General features: G+C 38.1%; 1 protein-coding gene across 2 annotated transcripts in view; it reads left to right on the top strand.

Moving 5' to 3' along the window:
- The first annotated feature begins 21 nt into the window (after positions 1-21).
- WDHD1 (WD repeat and HMG-box DNA binding protein 1) overlaps positions 22-18,273 on the top strand; it is a 66,131-nt gene continuing 47,879 nt past the window's right edge. For both annotated transcript variants that reach the window (XM_007083326.3, XM_042989742.1), the window contains exons 1-6: positions 22-98; positions 317-409; positions 9,463-9,574; positions 16,053-16,204; positions 17,347-17,458; positions 17,653-17,703. In XM_007083326.3, the coding sequence (XP_007083388.2) occupies positions 333-409; positions 9,463-9,574; positions 16,053-16,204; positions 17,347-17,458; positions 17,653-17,703 (504 nt within the window). In that variant the 5' untranslated portion in view covers positions 22-98; positions 317-332. The remainder of the gene's footprint in view (positions 99-316; positions 410-9,462; positions 9,575-16,052; positions 16,205-17,346; positions 17,459-17,652; positions 17,704-18,273) is intronic.

Genomic DNA, 18,273 nt, shown 5'->3' with positions numbered 1-18,273 from the left:
GCAGGCGCAGTGGTAGCGAGCACGCCAGAGCGCGGGAAGCGGCCCGGCGCGGGCGTTTGTTCCACGCTTTTCCTCACCGGCGTAGCTCGGTTCTCTCGGTGAGTACCCCCTTGCGCTGCCAGTGTCCTTACAGCGCACCGAAGGGAAACGTGTCCCCTTCCCGGCTAATTGTCTGGCAGACGCTCTGCTCTGTCTTGTTTGTGCCACTCGGGTGGGGGAAAGGGGACCACCGGGAGACGAACTTCCCTGCTTCTTCTTCAGCCACCGGCTTTTCCTCCCCTTTAAACTAATACTAGTTTTGATAAAACATTTTTAGGTGGGTAGAAGGAAAGATGCCTGCCACCCAGAAGCCGATGAGATTTGGACATACCGAGGGACACACAGATGTCTGTTTTGATGATTTGGGGAGGTAAGGTACTTTGAGAAACGAAAAGAACGTTTGAGGTGTAAATATTACAAAATTTATTGTTATGCGTCAGATAAGCAGCCTAAAATGACGCAACCAGACAGAAAAAAGACTGAAGTCTAAAATGGCACATGTATTTTCCTTAGGTTTATTGTTCGATTCGGGCCGTCCTTGTAGTTTTAGTATGTCTAAAAAGTTAACGAGTGTAAAATCTTACTTCCAGAGGAGTTGGAAAGATGTGAGCTTTCTCCCATATTTATCTTTTGTTCACTTGTCCTCTGCATCCCACGTGATTATTTTGTCAGATGGCTAGCTGCCTCTTTCTCAAATTCAGTGGCCCTTTCTGTCGTTTTGGTGTTGTGTCTTTCCTTGGCTTTTGTGATACTATTTCCTTTTTTACTGTTAATAACTTTTGACTTTTTTCCCCCCAGCTTACTTCCTTTGCTTAATTGATTATGATCTTTTCCCAGGGTTATTCTGGTCTCTTTTTTATCTTTCTAAATCTCATTACTCTGCAGTACTATCCAGTTTCGTGACTTCCACTGTCACTCCTATATTGATTGATTTATTGAAAAAATATTTGCGTGTCAACTCTGGTGGAGGTTAGAGATACAGTATTACAAACAACAGTCTCTTGATTGACCTTAGAGTCTTTTTAGATTGACCGACATTCTGCACAGATTAATCACAGCAGTGAATGTACGTTTAGAATTATACTTAGCAATATTAAATGATAGGTATAATGATAAGCATATATGAAGGAATGTTGATACAGTTTGGGAGGTGGGGAAGGTTTCTCAGAAGAAGTGTTTCTTGAGATGAGATCTGAAGATTGAGTAGGTGTTAGGGAGTATAAAGAGATGGGGGGTGGCAGTGGGGTGGTGGTGTTGGCATTCCAGGCAGAGGGAACCCTGAAAAATTCCAGTGGGGTAGGGACCATGGTATGCTCAAAGGACAGAAAGAAAGCTAGTGATGCCAAAATGTAGAGTGTGATGCAGAGGTTGATGAGAGATGAAATCTGTGATGGTAAGCAATGGGCATCCTATCCAAGACCTTCTGGGTTTTATTAAAGAATCTTGTTTTCATTTTAAAAGCCATAGGAAGGTATTAAAAACTTGAAGCAGAGAGATATGATCAGACTTTTTTTTTTAGTGTTTGTTTATTTTTGAGAGAGAGAGAGAGAGAGAGACAGAATGCAAGCAGGGGAGGGGCAGAAAGAGGGAGACACAGAACCCTAGGCAGGCTCCAGGCTCTGAGCTGTCAGCATAGAGCCCCACGCGGGGTATGAACTCATGAACTGTGAGATCCTGACCTGAGCTGAAGTCGGACACTTAACCGACTGAGCCACCCAGGCATCCCCAGACTCTTGTTTTTGAGAAGTTATGTGGAAGATGAAGTGGAAAAGTAGAAGTGGATGCAGAAAGACTGAGGAGGTACCTGCATTAGTCTTGTGGAGTGTGATGGAAGCTTGGACTAGAGAAAACATGACATGGAAAAAGGAGGATGCATTCAGGAAATATTTAAAAGGTAGAATCAACAGGATAGATCAGACATTAATGATGAAGGAGGTGGAGATGTCTGGGATCACATCTATGTCTCCAGGTGTTACATTTGGGGAGATGACAGCGCCATTCACAGATACCTGAAATGTTTGGAGAGGAGCTTATTTCAGAGGTAGAAGAAGAGTGGAGATTATGAGTTTACATTTGAACATTTGGAATATTTCTTTGAGATATTCAACTAGAGGTGTAGACAGTTAGATAAATGGGTCTAAAGCTAAGAAATGTGAGCTAGAAATAGAAATCTGTATCTTTTGCTGATGTCTCCTGGAGTTAAGGATTGAGGTCTTGACTGGAAATCTAGATGTGGAAGTTAATAAATAGATATTTAATGCTATGAACTTGGGTGAAATCACCTAGAGAGGGAGTAAATGTAGTTGAGAAAAAAAGTTTAAGGGCTAAGCCCTTGGACACTCCAAAATATTTAGAGATCCAATTAAAGAAGGAAGACCCAGCTAAGGAGACTTAAGACGGGCTGGCTAGAAAAGTAGAAAACCAAGAGACAAGAATGATGTCTAGAAGCCAAATGAAGTAAGCATTTTAAGGAGGAGGAAATAATAAACGATGTCAAATGCTGCTGGTGGGTCAAGTTGAGGACTGAGAATTTATCATTAGATTTGGTAATATGGGTGATCTAGCTTTTGTTATGGAGTGGTAAGAATGAAAACCTTGTTGCAGTGTATTCATAAAACTGGAAAGGGAGGAATTAGAGTTAGCGAGGATGGCACTCAAAGAGTAAGGGTAGTTGGATAGGGATGTGAGGTCAGGAAAGGTTTTTGTTTTAATGTTTATTATTTTTGAGAGAGAAAGAGAGAGAGAGCAAGCAGGGGAGGGGCAGAGAGAGAAGGAGACACAGAATTGGAAGGAGGCTCCAGGCTCTGAGCTGTCAGCACAGAGCCTGGCACGGGGCTCAAATCCACAGACAGCGAGATTATGACCTGAGCTGAAGTCGGCCGCTTGACTGACTGAGCCACCCAGGCACCCTGGGAAGGTTTTTGTTTTAAAGTGAGAGATGCAGTATATGTATGAATGGAGATGATCCATATCCCAGGGAGGGATAAGTTGATGTTACGGTAGGAAGAGGGAGAATTGCAGGAGTGATGGCCTTGAGTAGGTAAGAGGGGTTACAATATAGTGCACAAGGGAGAGAAAGTGGCCAAAGGTAGGAACGTGGTCAAATTCACAAGTGGAGGGAAGGAGCACCTAGGAGGGATAGTGAGAATATGAGGCTAATTTCTACAGACTGCTTCAGTTTTCTGAGTAAAATAGGAAGCAAAGTTTTTAGCTGAGAGTGGGGAGGCTGTGGAGGTTTGAAGAAAGAAGAGTAGATATGAGATAGATGATTAGAAAAGAAGGACCTAGGGAAATATAGTTAGTTGGAATAGTGGGCAACACTAACGGTCTACTTTAGGTTAGTGATCATGAATTTAAAGTGAGATCAGACAGCCTAGTTATGTGTTTTTTGCTAGCCACGTTTAGCTGCAAATGTTACTTATCAATGGGCATAGAGTTGGATTTAACCAGGGTTGGGGTTTTGTCAGGTAAGTATGATGAAGGGAGGGGGTTTGAGGATGATGCAAAGAAGTGATTTTAAGAACAGGTTGTGGAATCTAAGCCAGATTAGGAGGGATGTGAGAATTTGTGAGGGAGTGAGAGATAGTGAGAAGTTAGTTTCAATAGATTGTAGATCCTAATAGAAGTAAAAAATGGCTGAAGCTAGGATATTAAGGGTATAAGATAAAAAGATAAGTGATTAGGATGATTGAAATTGAAATTATGAAGAATTTGCAATATTGGTAAAGACAAAATCTACTCTATGACAATGGGAGTCTGAGATGAAGGACAAGACTTAGTATAAGAAGGCTTCGTGTATATGGATATTACAAATACTAAGAATTATGATAGGAATAGTGTTGTTCAGAGCACCTGGGTGGCTCAGTGGGTTAAGCATCCGGCTCTCAGGTCATGATCTCACAGTTAGGAGATAGAGCCCCGAGTCAGGCTCTGAGCTGCTAGTGTGGAGCTTGCTTGGGATTTTCTCTCTCTCTCTCTCTCTCTTTACCTCTCCCCTGCTCATTCTCTCTCTCTCTCTCAAAATTCACAAATATTTTTTTTAAAAGGCATAGTGTTGTTAGGGAATGACAATGAACCTTGTGCTAAAAATCCTTAGGGAATATGGGAGATTTCTGTTTAGGAATTTGTAGGTGGTCTCATAGCAGTTTTTTGCCCCCCCCCCCCTTTTTAAAGAGAGTGGGGTGTAGCAATAGAATGGAAGTGGTAATGAAATGGAACGAAGGCCCACTGACAGGCCCCAAAGGAATGTAGAAGAAAAATCAACCACCTTTAAGAATTTCTTTTAACGTTTATTTATTATTGAGAGAGAGAGAGAGAGCATGAGCATGGAGGGGCAGACACAGAATCTGAAGCAAGCTCCAGGCTCTGAGCTGTCAGCACAGAGCCTGACGCAGGGCTTGAACTCACAAACTGCGAGATCATGACCTGAGCTGAAGTTGGACACTTAACCGACTGAGCCTCCCAGGCACCCCAGAAATCAACCACCTTTTAAGAGGATTGAAGAGGAAACTGTGTTCTCAGAAGAAGTGTTCAGGAAAAAAGCTGAGGATAGTCTGGTGCCTAACCATGAATTTCATGAGGCACAATGGAAGGGTTTGGGAGAGGTGGTCAGATTAGGAAAAGAACATTGCTCAGTGAGGATGGAGAATGATGGTGAGAAATGCCTTGGTAATCATTGGCTTCTTGTAGTTATGTCACAAAGACGATAAAGACATGATATAATTAGTCCTTATACTCAGAAACTTACAGTGGTTTTCTTATCATCTAAACCGGGACACCTTTGAGAATGGGGAGAAGGATTTCAAAAGAATTAAAATTATAATTTTTAAAATTATTTATTGATTAGCAAATTATTCTGTTTTGATAGAGCTATAACATTTCTGTTCAAAAAGTGTTTTGGGTACCTAGGTGGCTCAGTTGGTTAAGCATCTGATTTCCTGATTTCGGCTCAGGTCATGATCTCCCGGTTGTGAGATTAAGCTCCCAGTTAGGCTCTGTGCTGAGCATGGAGCCTGTCTGAGGTTCTCTCTCTCGCTCCCTCTCTGTCTCTCTCTCCCTCTCTCTCCCTCTCCCTCTCCCTCTCCCACTGCCTCTCTCCCTCTCCCACTGCCCCTCTCCCTTGCTTTCATGCTCACTCACGTGCTCCCTCTCTCTCTCTCTCTAAAATAAACAAAACAACAACACAAAAACCTGTTTTAAAATATTTTTCCTAAAGACATATTTATGATATTAAAACATTTAAAAAATTTACATTGATTTTCTAAATATTAAACATATAAACATTTACATAAGTAGAATATTCTTGGTACATACTCATCTACTTTAGTCAGTTCTTTTAGCCTGTCTCTAACATGGCATTTTTCTGAAAAATATATTTTTTTCAATATAGTCTTATTTTTATTTTTATTTTTCTTATAAAATTGGCTGCAGTCATCCTCAGAGTTGCATTTATGCTGAGACCTTGAAGCAAGATGAGTTAACTCTTTTTTTAAGACCATAATATTTTTTCTTCTTTTTTTTGTTATGCTTATTTATTTGTTTTTGAGAGAGACCCCCAGCACAGGGGCAGGAAGAGAGAATCCCAAGCAGGCTCCATCCCATGAACTGTGAGATCATGACCTGAGCTGAAATCAAGAGCCAGATGCTTAACCGGCTCAGCCACCCAAGTGCCCTAGGGTCATAATATTTTTCAGTATAAGAAAATAACTTTCTTTAGGTTCTCACATACCTGGTAAGCTCTGAGAAAATCCTACTAACTGGAAGAGTCTTCAATTTTTAAAAATCTATTTTAATTGAAATGGGTAAATCTTTTACTTTCAGTATTTTTATGGGTTCTGTCTTTTTACCTTCATTCAGAGTGCCCTTTTTCGATAGTAAGTTCTTCAATATTTTTTACTTTTTATTTTTTTATATTTTATATATGTATTTTTTTTTTCTTTAATTCATCAAGTAAGTTTTCTGGTTTCTTTGAATGTTTCACAAATTTTAAGTTTCATTTTATTTTGGTACAGAATATAAATTTATATAGTTAAAAAGAGGGGTTCCCTCAGAAGATTCTTCTTACAAGTCAAGATATTCCAGAGTACAATGAGAGAATTTCAAAATGATATCATTCACTCTTTCAGCTTTTAATGTACAAGTTGTTCAATTTTTAATTTGCTTTTGTAGGGATAAATTTTAGTGTCTTCCTGTCCATAAGCTTTGTTTTCATTAACTGCCTTTAACCAAAAGCTTCAAAGGCTTGAGTTGAATGCTTAAAGATCGTTAACTGATTTTGAACAAAATGCAACTAAGACTTAGGGAACGTGTTTCCAATAGTGGTGGTGGTGGTGGTGATGAAGATGATAATAACACCATCATTATAGGACACTTAGGTTTTATAAAGTCACTCTTCAAAGACTCATATATTTTAAAAATCTAATTGATGGGCAGGAGAGAAACCATCTTCTGCACTGCTGAAGTATTTTCGTGTATCTAATATCAGTTTGTTTTGAAAATTTTGTTCAGTCATTGTAGGTATAAACTAAATTATCTCAAAACCCAACTATTGTGGCTTCTGTTTTGATTCATACATTTTTATAGTTCATTTGGTTATGAATTATAGTTTCAATTCCAAGTACATTTGTGTTTCATAGATTTCTTAATTTAGTAAGTGCATTGTTTTTACCACAGTGCTGTGCTCTACCAAAATGGGTATTACTGTGAAAATTAAGAATTTTATCTTTAGCATTAAACTTTGCAAATGATGTTAGAATTCCCAATAATGTTAGATGTTTTACTTCCACAGAATAAACTTTCAGAAGCTTTACTTTGTTTCTGTGAACTGGAGAGAAAACTAAACCATTATTGGAATCAATCTGACTGATTTTCTATTTAAACGTTGTAATGACATTGTAATAAAACCAGTATCATTTAACTGTTTGAAAAGTTCTTTATTCATTTTTGAGAGTGAGAGACAGAGCATGAGCGGGGGAGGGGCAGAGAGAGAGGGAGACACAGAATCTGAAGCAGGCTCCAGGCTCCGAGCTGTCAGCACGGGGCCCGACGCGGGGCTCGAACTCACGGACCGCGAGATCATGACCTGAGCTGAAGTTGGACGCTTAACCAACTGAGCCACCCAGGCGCGCCGAAAAGTTCTCTTACTAATGGTGATTGTATATTAACAGCTATAACTTTACTTCCTACTTGCACTAGAAAACTTAAAATGAAAAATGAACAAAATTAATTTAGAACCACTGTTGTTTGTTCTAGTGCTGAGCTGTTCAGTACAATAGCCTAGCCACATGTGGCTATTTAGATTTGAATTAATTAAAGTTAACTAAATTTAACATTCAGGTCCTCAAGTCACACTGGCCACATTTGAAACCACATTTTAATTGCTCAGGAGCCAAACAATTTCCATCCTCTCAGAAAGTTCTATTGGACAGTACTGAATTATTATGAAAAGTCATGCCTGACAAGATGCCAACTCACTTTCTGCAGCTGCAGAAACATGGTTTTCAGGAAGTTTCAAGATAACTACTAGCTTACAATGTAGATGCTCAAGTTTCTTCAGGAGTTCTGTGTCTTCTGTCTTTCCTGAGTTTGGTATTATCACAACAGCCCCTGTAGCAAATGTCCACTAACATTTTGTTCATGTTAACATTTTCATTATCAGCTTCTTGAGAAGCAGAAATTTAGTGTTTAATATTTTGTTAAACGTGTACTTGATATCTTTTTTTTTTAGTTTGTTGCTACTGAAAGGTGTTTTATTAAAAGGCATAATCAATAATAAAATGAATGTTTTATTCCTATAGTAAGTGACAAAAACAGTGTCAGAAGAATATTCATACTACTCTAAAAGTTCTTCAGGGGACTGTTGAGCTATTTTTTGCATATATTTCTCATTAATTCCACCACATTTCACTCTAATATTCTAATGGTACCACCAACTTTCTACATCTCCTTTGCTGGCTAGCTGGTTGCACCAAATAGTTAGTAGGGGAAGCAATATGAAATACTTATCCCATCACCATTGAAGACTGAAAGAAATCGTTCTTTCTAGGGCCTCCTGACTGTTTTCACTTTGGTTTTAATCAAAGTGAACCAACTGTTAACACCTGTTGTCTGTGAAGGATGGTATTATGTTGCATCAAGAAAGGATTGGAATGGGGAGATGGGTTGTCACTGGTTGCCTTTCAGATTTACCTATGCGATAAAGTGAGAACTCTGTTCGTTGTACATGTTACACTACTAAACAAGACCATGGCAGAAGCTGGAAGTGCAAAGAAGAGGTCTGTCAAACCCACCCAACAAGTTTGGATGCATGTAATACTAATATATTTTTTTTAAGGTACTACATTTTATTTATTTATTTTTTAAAGTTTATACATTTCCTTGGTAATCTCTACACCCAACATGGGGCTCTAATGCTCAGCCCCGAGATCAAGAGTCACATGCTCTTCTGAGTCAGCCAGGTGTGCTGATACTGATATGTTTTAAAGTGAAAAATCGAGGACAGATTACAAACTAGCAGGATGCATAAATCAGGAAAGTCCTGGGCAAACAGACTAATGGTCCTCCTATTTACTTCCTATAAAGGGAGTCCAAGCTCCTTACTCTGGCATTAAGATCATTGTGAATAGGATGACCCCCAATCTACATTTTTTTTTCTCAATTTCCTGTACTGTCTGCTAAGTAAACTCCCCATTCTTTACTAACATCGTGTTTTTGTTCATGTGGTTTCCTTTGTTTGGAGCTGCTCTTTTCACCAATCTTAGCATATCTAATTCTACTTGCCCTAGTTGCCCTTTGACTTCCCAGTGTCTTCTTTCTTTTGAATCCCTCTGATTTTCCAGGTGGGAATTAATCTTTTTCTTCTGAACCTCTATAGTTCTTTATATGGCTTCTCTTTGCCATTGACCATGTTATTTTTGTGTTTTGTTTCCTTTTGTATGTGTCACGACACCTACAGATAGGACACATACCAAATGAATAAAGCACCAGGAAACAAGAGGTTTAAAACAAGATTTGAGAGTTATAGCCATTTGAATAATCAGCTTTGGATAATTGAGTTCTTGTATCCGTCCACTTACTCATTTTACAAACATTTATCAAGGCTTCTATTTGTCAGAGATTGCTTTGTGCCAAGGGCACAATGGTGAGCAAGGTTGACCTAGTCCCTGTTGTTAGATTACACACTCATCTTTCTTACATTATTACAAAGAATTTTATGCCAGGGAGGAACTGTAGGGAACATTAAATTCACCTTTCATTTTATAGAATAGGAGATTAGCAGTCCTCGTTATTGAAGTTTAGGTATGTAAAATAAGAAAACATTGATTAACACCTTGATTTTATTGGAAAAAAAGATAAAGTAGTATTCTAAAAAAATTAATAAGGCTGAAACTGGGTGACCTTTTAATGACTGTGTTTCCTCCACAGTTGTATTGTGACTTGTGGAAGTGATGGTGATGTGAGGATTTGGGAAGATTTGGATGATGATGATCCTAAATCTATTAATGTTGGAGAAAAGGCATATTCATGTGCTTTGAAGGTATTGAAAACAGTTACAGCTAACAATGAGAAATGATACTGCTGTGTGATTTTTATGCAAGGGTGAAGAATATTTTTGTTGCAGTTTTGAATGTAAAGGTATTTTTTGTTTCTCTTATGAAATAGTAATATTCAAATATGTATAATGCCGTAAATTTTTACAGGTAAGACCTAAATCTGAATGGCTTTAAAATCTGAATGGTTTAGGGTGCCTGCGTGGCTCAGTCCATTAATCATCTGACTTCAGCATAGGTCATGATATCAACGTTTGTGAGTTTGAACTCCACATTGGGCTCTGTGCTGATAGCTCAGAGCCTGGAGCCTGCTTCAGATTCTGTGTCTCCCTCTCTGTGCTTCTCCCCCACTTGCTTTCTCTCTTTTCAAAAGTAAATAAATATTTAAAAATTTTTTAAATCTGGATGTTTTATTAAAGATGATTAATGTGTTAATGGTAAACCAGTTAAAATATATGCAAGAAATTATATGTTTTCTTTTGAGATTTAAATGTTCCCTTTTCTCTTTGAGAGAAAACTCCATGGCATTTTCAGGTTTTTAGTTCACTAATTTAGATAACTTGAAGAATCACACTAGAAAAGAGGAATATTCTAGCTTTTCAAGATATTTACGTGTTTCATGTTTCTGATGTTTTATGTAAGGTAAGTCTGGAAATGAGATGTAGGTCATTTGGAGAATGGAGACACGTTTTTCAGAAGGACTTGGCAATCTAAATATTTAAAAACCACTAAACTTTTAGGGGCGCCTGGGTGGCGCAGTCGGTTAACCGTCCGACTTCAGCCAGGTCACGATCTCGCGGTCCGTGAGTTCGAGCCCCGCGTCAGGCTCTGGGCTGATGGCTCAGAGCCTGGAGCCTGTTTCCGATTCTGTGTCTCCCTCTCTCTCTGCCCCTCCCCCGTTCATGCTCTGTCTCTCTCTATCCCAAAAATAAATAAAAAACGTTGAAAAAAAAAATTAAAAAAAAATAATAAAAAAAAATAAAAACCACTGAACTTTTAATTTGTGATGAATTTTAAGTTGAGTGTATTGTATTTGGGTAGAAAAAAATCTTTTCACAGAAATACATATTTTCAAACTCAGGCTCATTAAAGTAAATTAATGAGATGGTCTTTATTATTTTTTTAATGTTTATTTAAAGAGAGAGAAACAGTGCAAATGGGAGGGGCAGAGAGAGAGGAGACACAGAATCTGAAGCAGGCTCCAGGCTCTGAGCTGTCAGCACAGAGCCTGACGTGGGACTCGAACTCATGAACCGTGAGATTGTGACCTGAGCCAAAGTCAGATGTGATGCTTAACTGACTGAGCCACCCAGGCAGCCCTGAATGAGATGGTCTTTAGATATTAGGTATTCTTTTTTAAATGGTCACCTATAAGAGAAAATATATTCCCAGAAGGAAAAATACAAAAGACTAACATACATTAGATACAAGTTAAATCTCACTAATAAGCAAAGAAGTACAAATTAAACAACTGGAATTTTTTTTTTTTCCATTAGATTGGCAAGGATGAAAAATATTGCTAATTCCAACAATAGTGAGGACTTGGAGAAGTATTTGTAAATGAAAAAGACTCACTTGTGGTTTTCTGTTACACTCACACTACTACCATGCTCCTAACACCTCAACCACTGGATGTGTGGATTTTTCCCCCACACCAAACAAATTTCTGTAATATTAGCTGGGTGTCCTATAGTTCAGTTCAATTCTGACACTAGCACAGAGTTAGCACAGACCTCACAGGTTAGGGGCTCAGTGCTACAAGACTGCTCCCCACTTTACATACAAGTTGAAAGTAGTAAGTCCCCAGCTTACCCACAGCATCTGTCCTACTTGGCTACAAATCAGAGGTTCCCATGCCCCCCCCCCTCGAAAATGAAATGGTGTCAGTCATTTGCTACAAATAGCTCACAGAATTCAGGCGGAAACACTGGTACCAGTTCATTATATAATGAAGTATAGATAAAGGATGCAGGTAAACAGGCAGATGAAGAGATACATGGTATGAGGTCTGGGAGGGTATTTTTTCTCCATGGAGTTGGGGTCTGAACATCCTCCTGGTACGTGAATATATTCACCAACCTGGAAACTCCTTGAACCTCATGCTATTGGGATTTTTATGAAGGCTTCATTACATTGACATGGTTGTTTATTAATTCCATTTCTAGCTCTTCTCCTTTTCCTGGATGAAGTGGGGTAGGGCTAAAAGTTCCAAGCCTCTAATTTTGATTTTTTTTTTAATGTTTATTTATTTTTGAGAGGGCGGGGAGGGGCAGAGACAGACACAGAATCCAAAGCAGGCTCCAGGCTCTGCGCTGTCAGCATACAGCCTGATGTGGGGCTTGAACTCACAAACTGTGAGTTCATGACCTGAGCTGAAGTCGGATACCCAACCAACTGAGCCACCCAGGCGCCCCATGGTTTGGTTTTTGTAATCATGAGCCCTCATTCTGAAGTTATCCAGGAGTCTGCCAAGAATTGCCTCCTTAGGACAAAAGACATTTCTATCACCGATGAAATTCCAAGAGATTTAAGAGCTTTGTGTCAGGAACCAGGGTCAAAGACCAAATATTAGAACAAAAGCTGTTCCTAGTAGTCTTATCACTTAGGAAGTTTCAAGGGTTTTAGAACTCTGCCAGGAATGGGAGGCAAAGGCTAATATCTATTTTCTATTATTTTACAGTATTGCACAACAGTTGCTGGAAGTGTAACTGGGGAGCTTTTTAAAAAGTAAATTGATACCATACATCAAACTTAGAATGCACATAGTCATTTCTGGCTATTTACCCTGAGGAAATACATACTTTCATATTTATGTGGACAAGGATATATTAGTAAAACTACTTTTTATAATAGCAAAAATTAGAACCAATTGTTCTTCAAAAGAGAATTTGTTTTGTAAATTGGTAGAGCCCTGTAATGTAATACTATGCAGATACAAAAAAAAAATGAGGGTGTGGCTATATATCTATCAGCAAAGATGTTTACAGTGAGTTGAAAAATGAAAAAGTTGCACAGCAGCCTGTATTGTGTAGTCTTATGTTTGTTAAAATAAAGGATACACAGACATATATATACTTGAAATTTGCATATGTGTGTAAGAAAGTTAGAAAGATTTAACTCAAAATGTTAACAGAGATTACTTCATAAGAGTAGGGAAACTCACTCTTTGCCCAGAACACTTTCATGTTGCTATTTTTCTTCTAGAGTAAGTATGCACTACATTTATATATGAAGACTGTAAAGAAGAAAAAAAGTGGTCTTGTAGTAGTTTCCTAGGGAAGCTGGAACAAATTGTCAAACCCTTGGTGGCTTAAAACAACAGAAAATTGTTGTCTCATGGTTCAGAAGGCAAGAAGCCTGAAACCAAGGTGTTGGCACAGTTAGCTCCTTTAGAGGCTCTGAGGGAGTCTGTTCTATGCCTCTCTCCTAGCTTCTGGTCGTTGTCAGTAATCCTCAGTGTTGCTTGGTTGGAAGAAGCATCGATCTGTACCTCCCATGTTCCCATTGCCTTTTTCTTTGTGTCTTTGTGTCTCAAATCTCCTCTCCTTTTTCTTATAAGGACACCAATCATTGGATTTACATCCTTAATTTACTATATCGGCCAAAGATGCTCTTTCCAAATAAGATCACATTCACAGGTACCTAGGTTTAGGATTTAGGTACACCTTTCGGGGGTCATTATTCAGTCCACTAGAAATCTGATAATCTGCGCTAAAGTGTTTTCTTTGGCTTTAGAAATAAAGGTGATGGTACTTCATTGAAATGACATTACCAAATAACCATGTAAAGTTGACAGCTTTACAACACATTTCATTTAAAACATAATTGTTTATGGTTTTGGAGTCAGTGGTACAGGAAAGTACAGTTAGGTGTTTTATTGGATAACAAAATGGAGAAAATACCACTCTAAAATAGTGAAACTGAAAATCAATTGGTTAAGTAATAGTTAACGTCTGCATGGTATTTTACGTTGTCAAGGCTTTTTAACAAAGTTATAGAGAAGTATGTGGAATTACCTCTGTTTTATTCATGGGAAAGTCAAAGCTCTGAGGAAGGTCAAATGACACAGTTGGTAAGAAACACCGTGGACTAGAGCTCAAGTCAGCCTGTGCTGGGATCCATTCCTGTCAGTCCACCAGGGAGAAGAGTGATCTGACCAGAGCCCTGATCTTTTGGGTGTTTTCTTTTTTGTTTTTCTTTTTTTCAATTTTACTAGTTGACAAAGTACTGATAGTGATTTGATTTCTCAATAGATTGGTTGGAAATTGATTTCAAAACAAGTCCTTTGTTCAGGTCTCCTGGGTGAGGAAGTATAGATATACTTTAATATTTTCATATGAATAGAGGGCTAGTTAATGTGTTATTTAAAAATTACTGAAATTGTTTATTAGAGCTGAGGGTGCTTCGTTGATTTTACTGAGAGATCTGTCAAGTAAAGCACAGCCAGGTTGCATAATTCCTGTATATGCACACAGATAGTGGGTGTTTCTGCAGTTTTGCCAAAGAATATGTAGCATCATCAGTGTTGTCTTGAGTTGGTTATAGTTTTTCCTTGATTCTCTTGTTTTCACATTAAATTATTGTTAGCTTCAACATTATAGATGTAGTCTTTTGTGGATTGTTTAATTACATCCAGTAGTTACAATGTAGGCATAAACAGTACTTTTTACCAGTTTTCCAGTATTTGAAGATAAGTATATATTGTAGTTCAAATCTGAATCATCTGTACTGTTACTTGAACAGATGTATACATCTTCCCAAATTTTTCTGTATAGTAACATATCACTGTATTACTAAGTTCTTTTTCCACTGGAGTGAGAGCAGGTGCTATAGATAGACAGAGGGTCTTACATGTGCAAATATGGCTGAGATCTGTTGCTATAGGATATTCCTTAACAAACTTGAGTATTTGGTTTTTTGGCAGTTACCATTTAATCTAAATTAATAAATTGACCATATGATTTATCAGAGCCCCTCCTAGAGAAGTAATAAAATTAAGTTTCCAGGGCAGATACTTTACCTTTTATGATTCTTAGCTAAAATCTCTGCAAAGCAATGGTCTCTCCTGATCATTTTCATATCCTAAAATTTTCCGTTTATTTAGTGTTCTTAATTTTTAAATTTAATTTTATTATTTAATGTTTATTATTAGAGTGCATGTGGGAGCACAGGAGGGCAGAGGGAGAAGAAGAGAGAGAATTTTTTTTTTTTTTTTTTTTTGAGAGAGAGAGAGAGAGAGAGTGTGTGTGCATGAGCTGGGGAAGAACAGGGAGAGAGGAGGAGGGCGAGAATTCCAAGCAGGCTCTGCACTATCTGCACAGAGCCCAACTTGGGGCTTGAACTACTAACCATGAGATCGTGACCTGAGCCAAAATCAAGAGTCGAACACTCAACTGACTGAGCCACCCAGACACCCTGGAAGAGAGAGAATCTTAAGCAGGCTCCATGCCCAGTATGGAGCCCAATGTGGGGCTCATTCTCACCACCATGAGATCATGACCTGAGCCAAAATCAAGAGTCAGATGCTTAACTAAGTGAGCCACCCAGCCACCCCTAATTTAATTTTATTATTTAAAAAAATTATCTATATTAACTCCAGTATAATTAACGTATAGTGTTATATTAGTTTCAGGTGTATGATATAGTAATTCAACAATTCTATACATTATTCGTTGCTCATCATTCTAAGTATACTCTGTTTAGGGTCCTCCTACTCCACCATCTTTCTGTCTAGTGTTTTAAGGGGCACCTGGACAACTTGGTTGAGTGTCCGACTCTTAATTTCCGTTCAGGTCATGATCTTGCAGTTTGTAGGATCGAGCCCCATGTTGGGCTCTGTGTTGGCAGCGTTGAGCCTGCTTGGGACACTCTGTCCCTCTGTCTCTACCCCTTTCCCACTTGCGTTCTGTCTGTCTGTCTGTCTCTCTCTCTCAAAATAAATAAACATTAACAAAAACCACCTTTCTGGGGCACCTGGGTGACTCAGCCTGTTAAGCATCTGACTTCGGTTCTAGTCATGACATTGCAGTTCATGAGTTCGAGCCCCGCAATGGGCTCTGTGCTGACAGCTCAGAGCCTGGAGCCTGCTTTGGATTCTGTGTCTCCCTTTCTCCGCCCCTCTTCTGCTCATGCTCTCTGTCTGTCTGTCTCTTTCTCTCTCTCTCTGTCAAAAATAAATAAACGTTTAAAAAAAAAAACAACATAGAAAATCCCCAAGAACCACCTTTAAAAAAAGAAAATCCAGAGGCTAAAAATTTGGCTGGTGAAGAGGGAATTAAATTATATAAAGGTAGTAAATAAATTTTTCTTGCTAATAGACATTCAGGAAAGTTGTATACTGAGTGATGATTTTTCTCTTGACATTAACTACATTTATAAGATTTTTTTTATAGGATTGTTAAGTGTGAAGAGACTCTCAATTGATTTGGATTTTTTTTTGTAATATTTCTTTTATTTTTCTTTTAGAATGGGAAATTGGTCACTGCAGTATCTAACAATACTGTTCAAGTCCACACATTTCCTGAAGGAGTTCCAGATGGTATATTGACTCGCTTTACCACAAATGCAAACCATGTGGTCTTTAATGGAGATGGTGTAAAAATTGCTGCCGGATCTAGGTGAGGCTCTTTGATACCAGAAAAGGAAGTAATACTAGAACAGAATGGCCATGTGTTGGTTTCAGGGTAGCATTTTCAGGACTTTGCCCTTTTTTTTGTTGTTGTTAATTTTTATATTCAAGTGTTCAGTAAAGGTTTTTGAGGACAACCTACGCTTTGTGAATTGAGATACATTGCTTTGCAGACAACCTGTTCAGTAGATGCTGAAACAGATTAGGGAAACATGATAGTTTGATACAAAATTTCAAAAATCATTTGGGTAGAATGTGGACTGTACTGTAGGATTTTTGTTGTTTCTCTTGATGCTTATTTGTCACAGGAAAAAAAAACAAATTGCTGAGGTGGAGTAAAAGGCATAGTACTTTTAAATATGGTTGAGGAGTGCCTGGGTGGCTTAGTTGGTTAAGCATCTGACTCTTGATTTTGGTTCACGTCATGATCTCACGGTTTGTGGGTTCAAGCCCTGCATGAGGCTCTATGCTGACAGTGCGGAGCCTGTTTGAGATTCTTTCTCTCTCTCTCTGCCTCTTTCCCGCTCTTGCTCTTTCCTTCTCTCTCAAAATAAATGGATAAACTTTTAAAAATTAAATAAATATTATTGAGACTTTAAAAAATGGTTGTGACTTTAATTAATTGGTAAATAATAGAAGCTTAAGATATAACTGAGGAAGTCACTTAGGAAGTATTTCTATTTTTAATTTTTTTTTAATTTTTATTATTTTTTAACGTTTTTATTTAATTTTGAGAGACAGGGAAAGAGAGTGCGAGCAGGAGAGGGGCAGAGAGAGAGGGAAGCAGAGGATCTGAAGTGGGCTCTGAGCTGACAACAGAGAGCCTGACCAGGGGTCAAACTCAACGAACTGTGAGATCGTGACCTGAGTGGAAATCAGACACTTAACGACTGAGCCATCCAGGAGCCCCAGAAAGTATTTGTATTTTAATGGGAAATCTTGAATCGTGTTTATGGTATTTTTACAGAGCAAAATTAAAAGGTAAGTCCTTAAATTTTGATGCCAAATTTTACAAATTGCTATAAAAAAATTATGGCATTTACTCTTGAAATATTTGAGTCAGGTTTTAGGAGAGGCTTTGTATTGACATTTATATTAATACCTGTTATACATTACTCTTACTGTTCACAGTGATTTTCTAGTCAAAGTTGTGGATGTGATGGATTGCAGCCAACAGAAAACATTTCGAGGACATGATGCCCCTATTTTAAGTCTTTCTTTTGATCCTAAGGACATCTTTCTGGTAATCATTTTTTCCCCTTTGTTTGTTTGTTCGTTTGTTTGTTTGTTTGTTTTTCTTCAGTATGTTTAAAATTATAAGAGAATTAGAATATTTCACACAGTTGATAAAAAGGCTGTTTGATTTATCAGTTGAACCAGTTTCCATATAGTATTATGGTTGTAACTATAGAGAAATTTATTATTTTATTTCTGCAGGCATCAGCTAGTTGTGATGGATCTGTCAAAGTGTGGCAAATTTCAGATCAGGTAAACTTCTCAACTTGAATTTAAAACTCTTTGCTCATTTCTGTCATAAATGGGGTGTTACATATCATTAGGCTAAATTAATTCTTTTTCTTTTTAGTTTTTTTCTTTTGAGTAGCATTGAATACTGTTTCTGTGATCAAATCCTATGATAATCTAATGCAAAAGTGTGTTGAAGACTAATTGCTTTTGTACCCAATCACAAGGGAAGCAATAGATTTGTATTTCATTTTTAGGTTTTATAAATCAGTGGGGAAAATTCAGTCAATGTGTATTTACAAATGAACTACCATGTGTTGGGACCTTGATGTTGGGGATACAAAAACAAAGACATTGGCCACACTTTATTTGGAGAATCACATAAACGACTTATTCTAACCAACCTGTTAAAAGTTTTGAAGGAGATATCAAGAAAGTGCTCTCTAGATTGGCACAGGGAACAATTAATTCTTCCTGAGGCATTCTAGAGATAATGTGGCTGATGAGAAAAATATCCCCCACAGGTATGCCTCCTCAATAGGCACAGTTTCTTCCCCTCATGTTTGAACTGTTCAGAAGGGTTGACTTTGACAC

Source organism: Panthera tigris, chromosome B3, assembly GCF_018350195.1.
Source record: "Panthera tigris isolate Pti1 chromosome B3, P.tigris_Pti1_mat1.1, whole genome shotgun sequence".
NCBI classification, from domain to species: Eukaryota; Metazoa; Chordata; class Mammalia; order Carnivora; family Felidae; genus Panthera; species Panthera tigris.
This window is presented reverse-complemented; position numbering and strand designations above follow the sequence as displayed.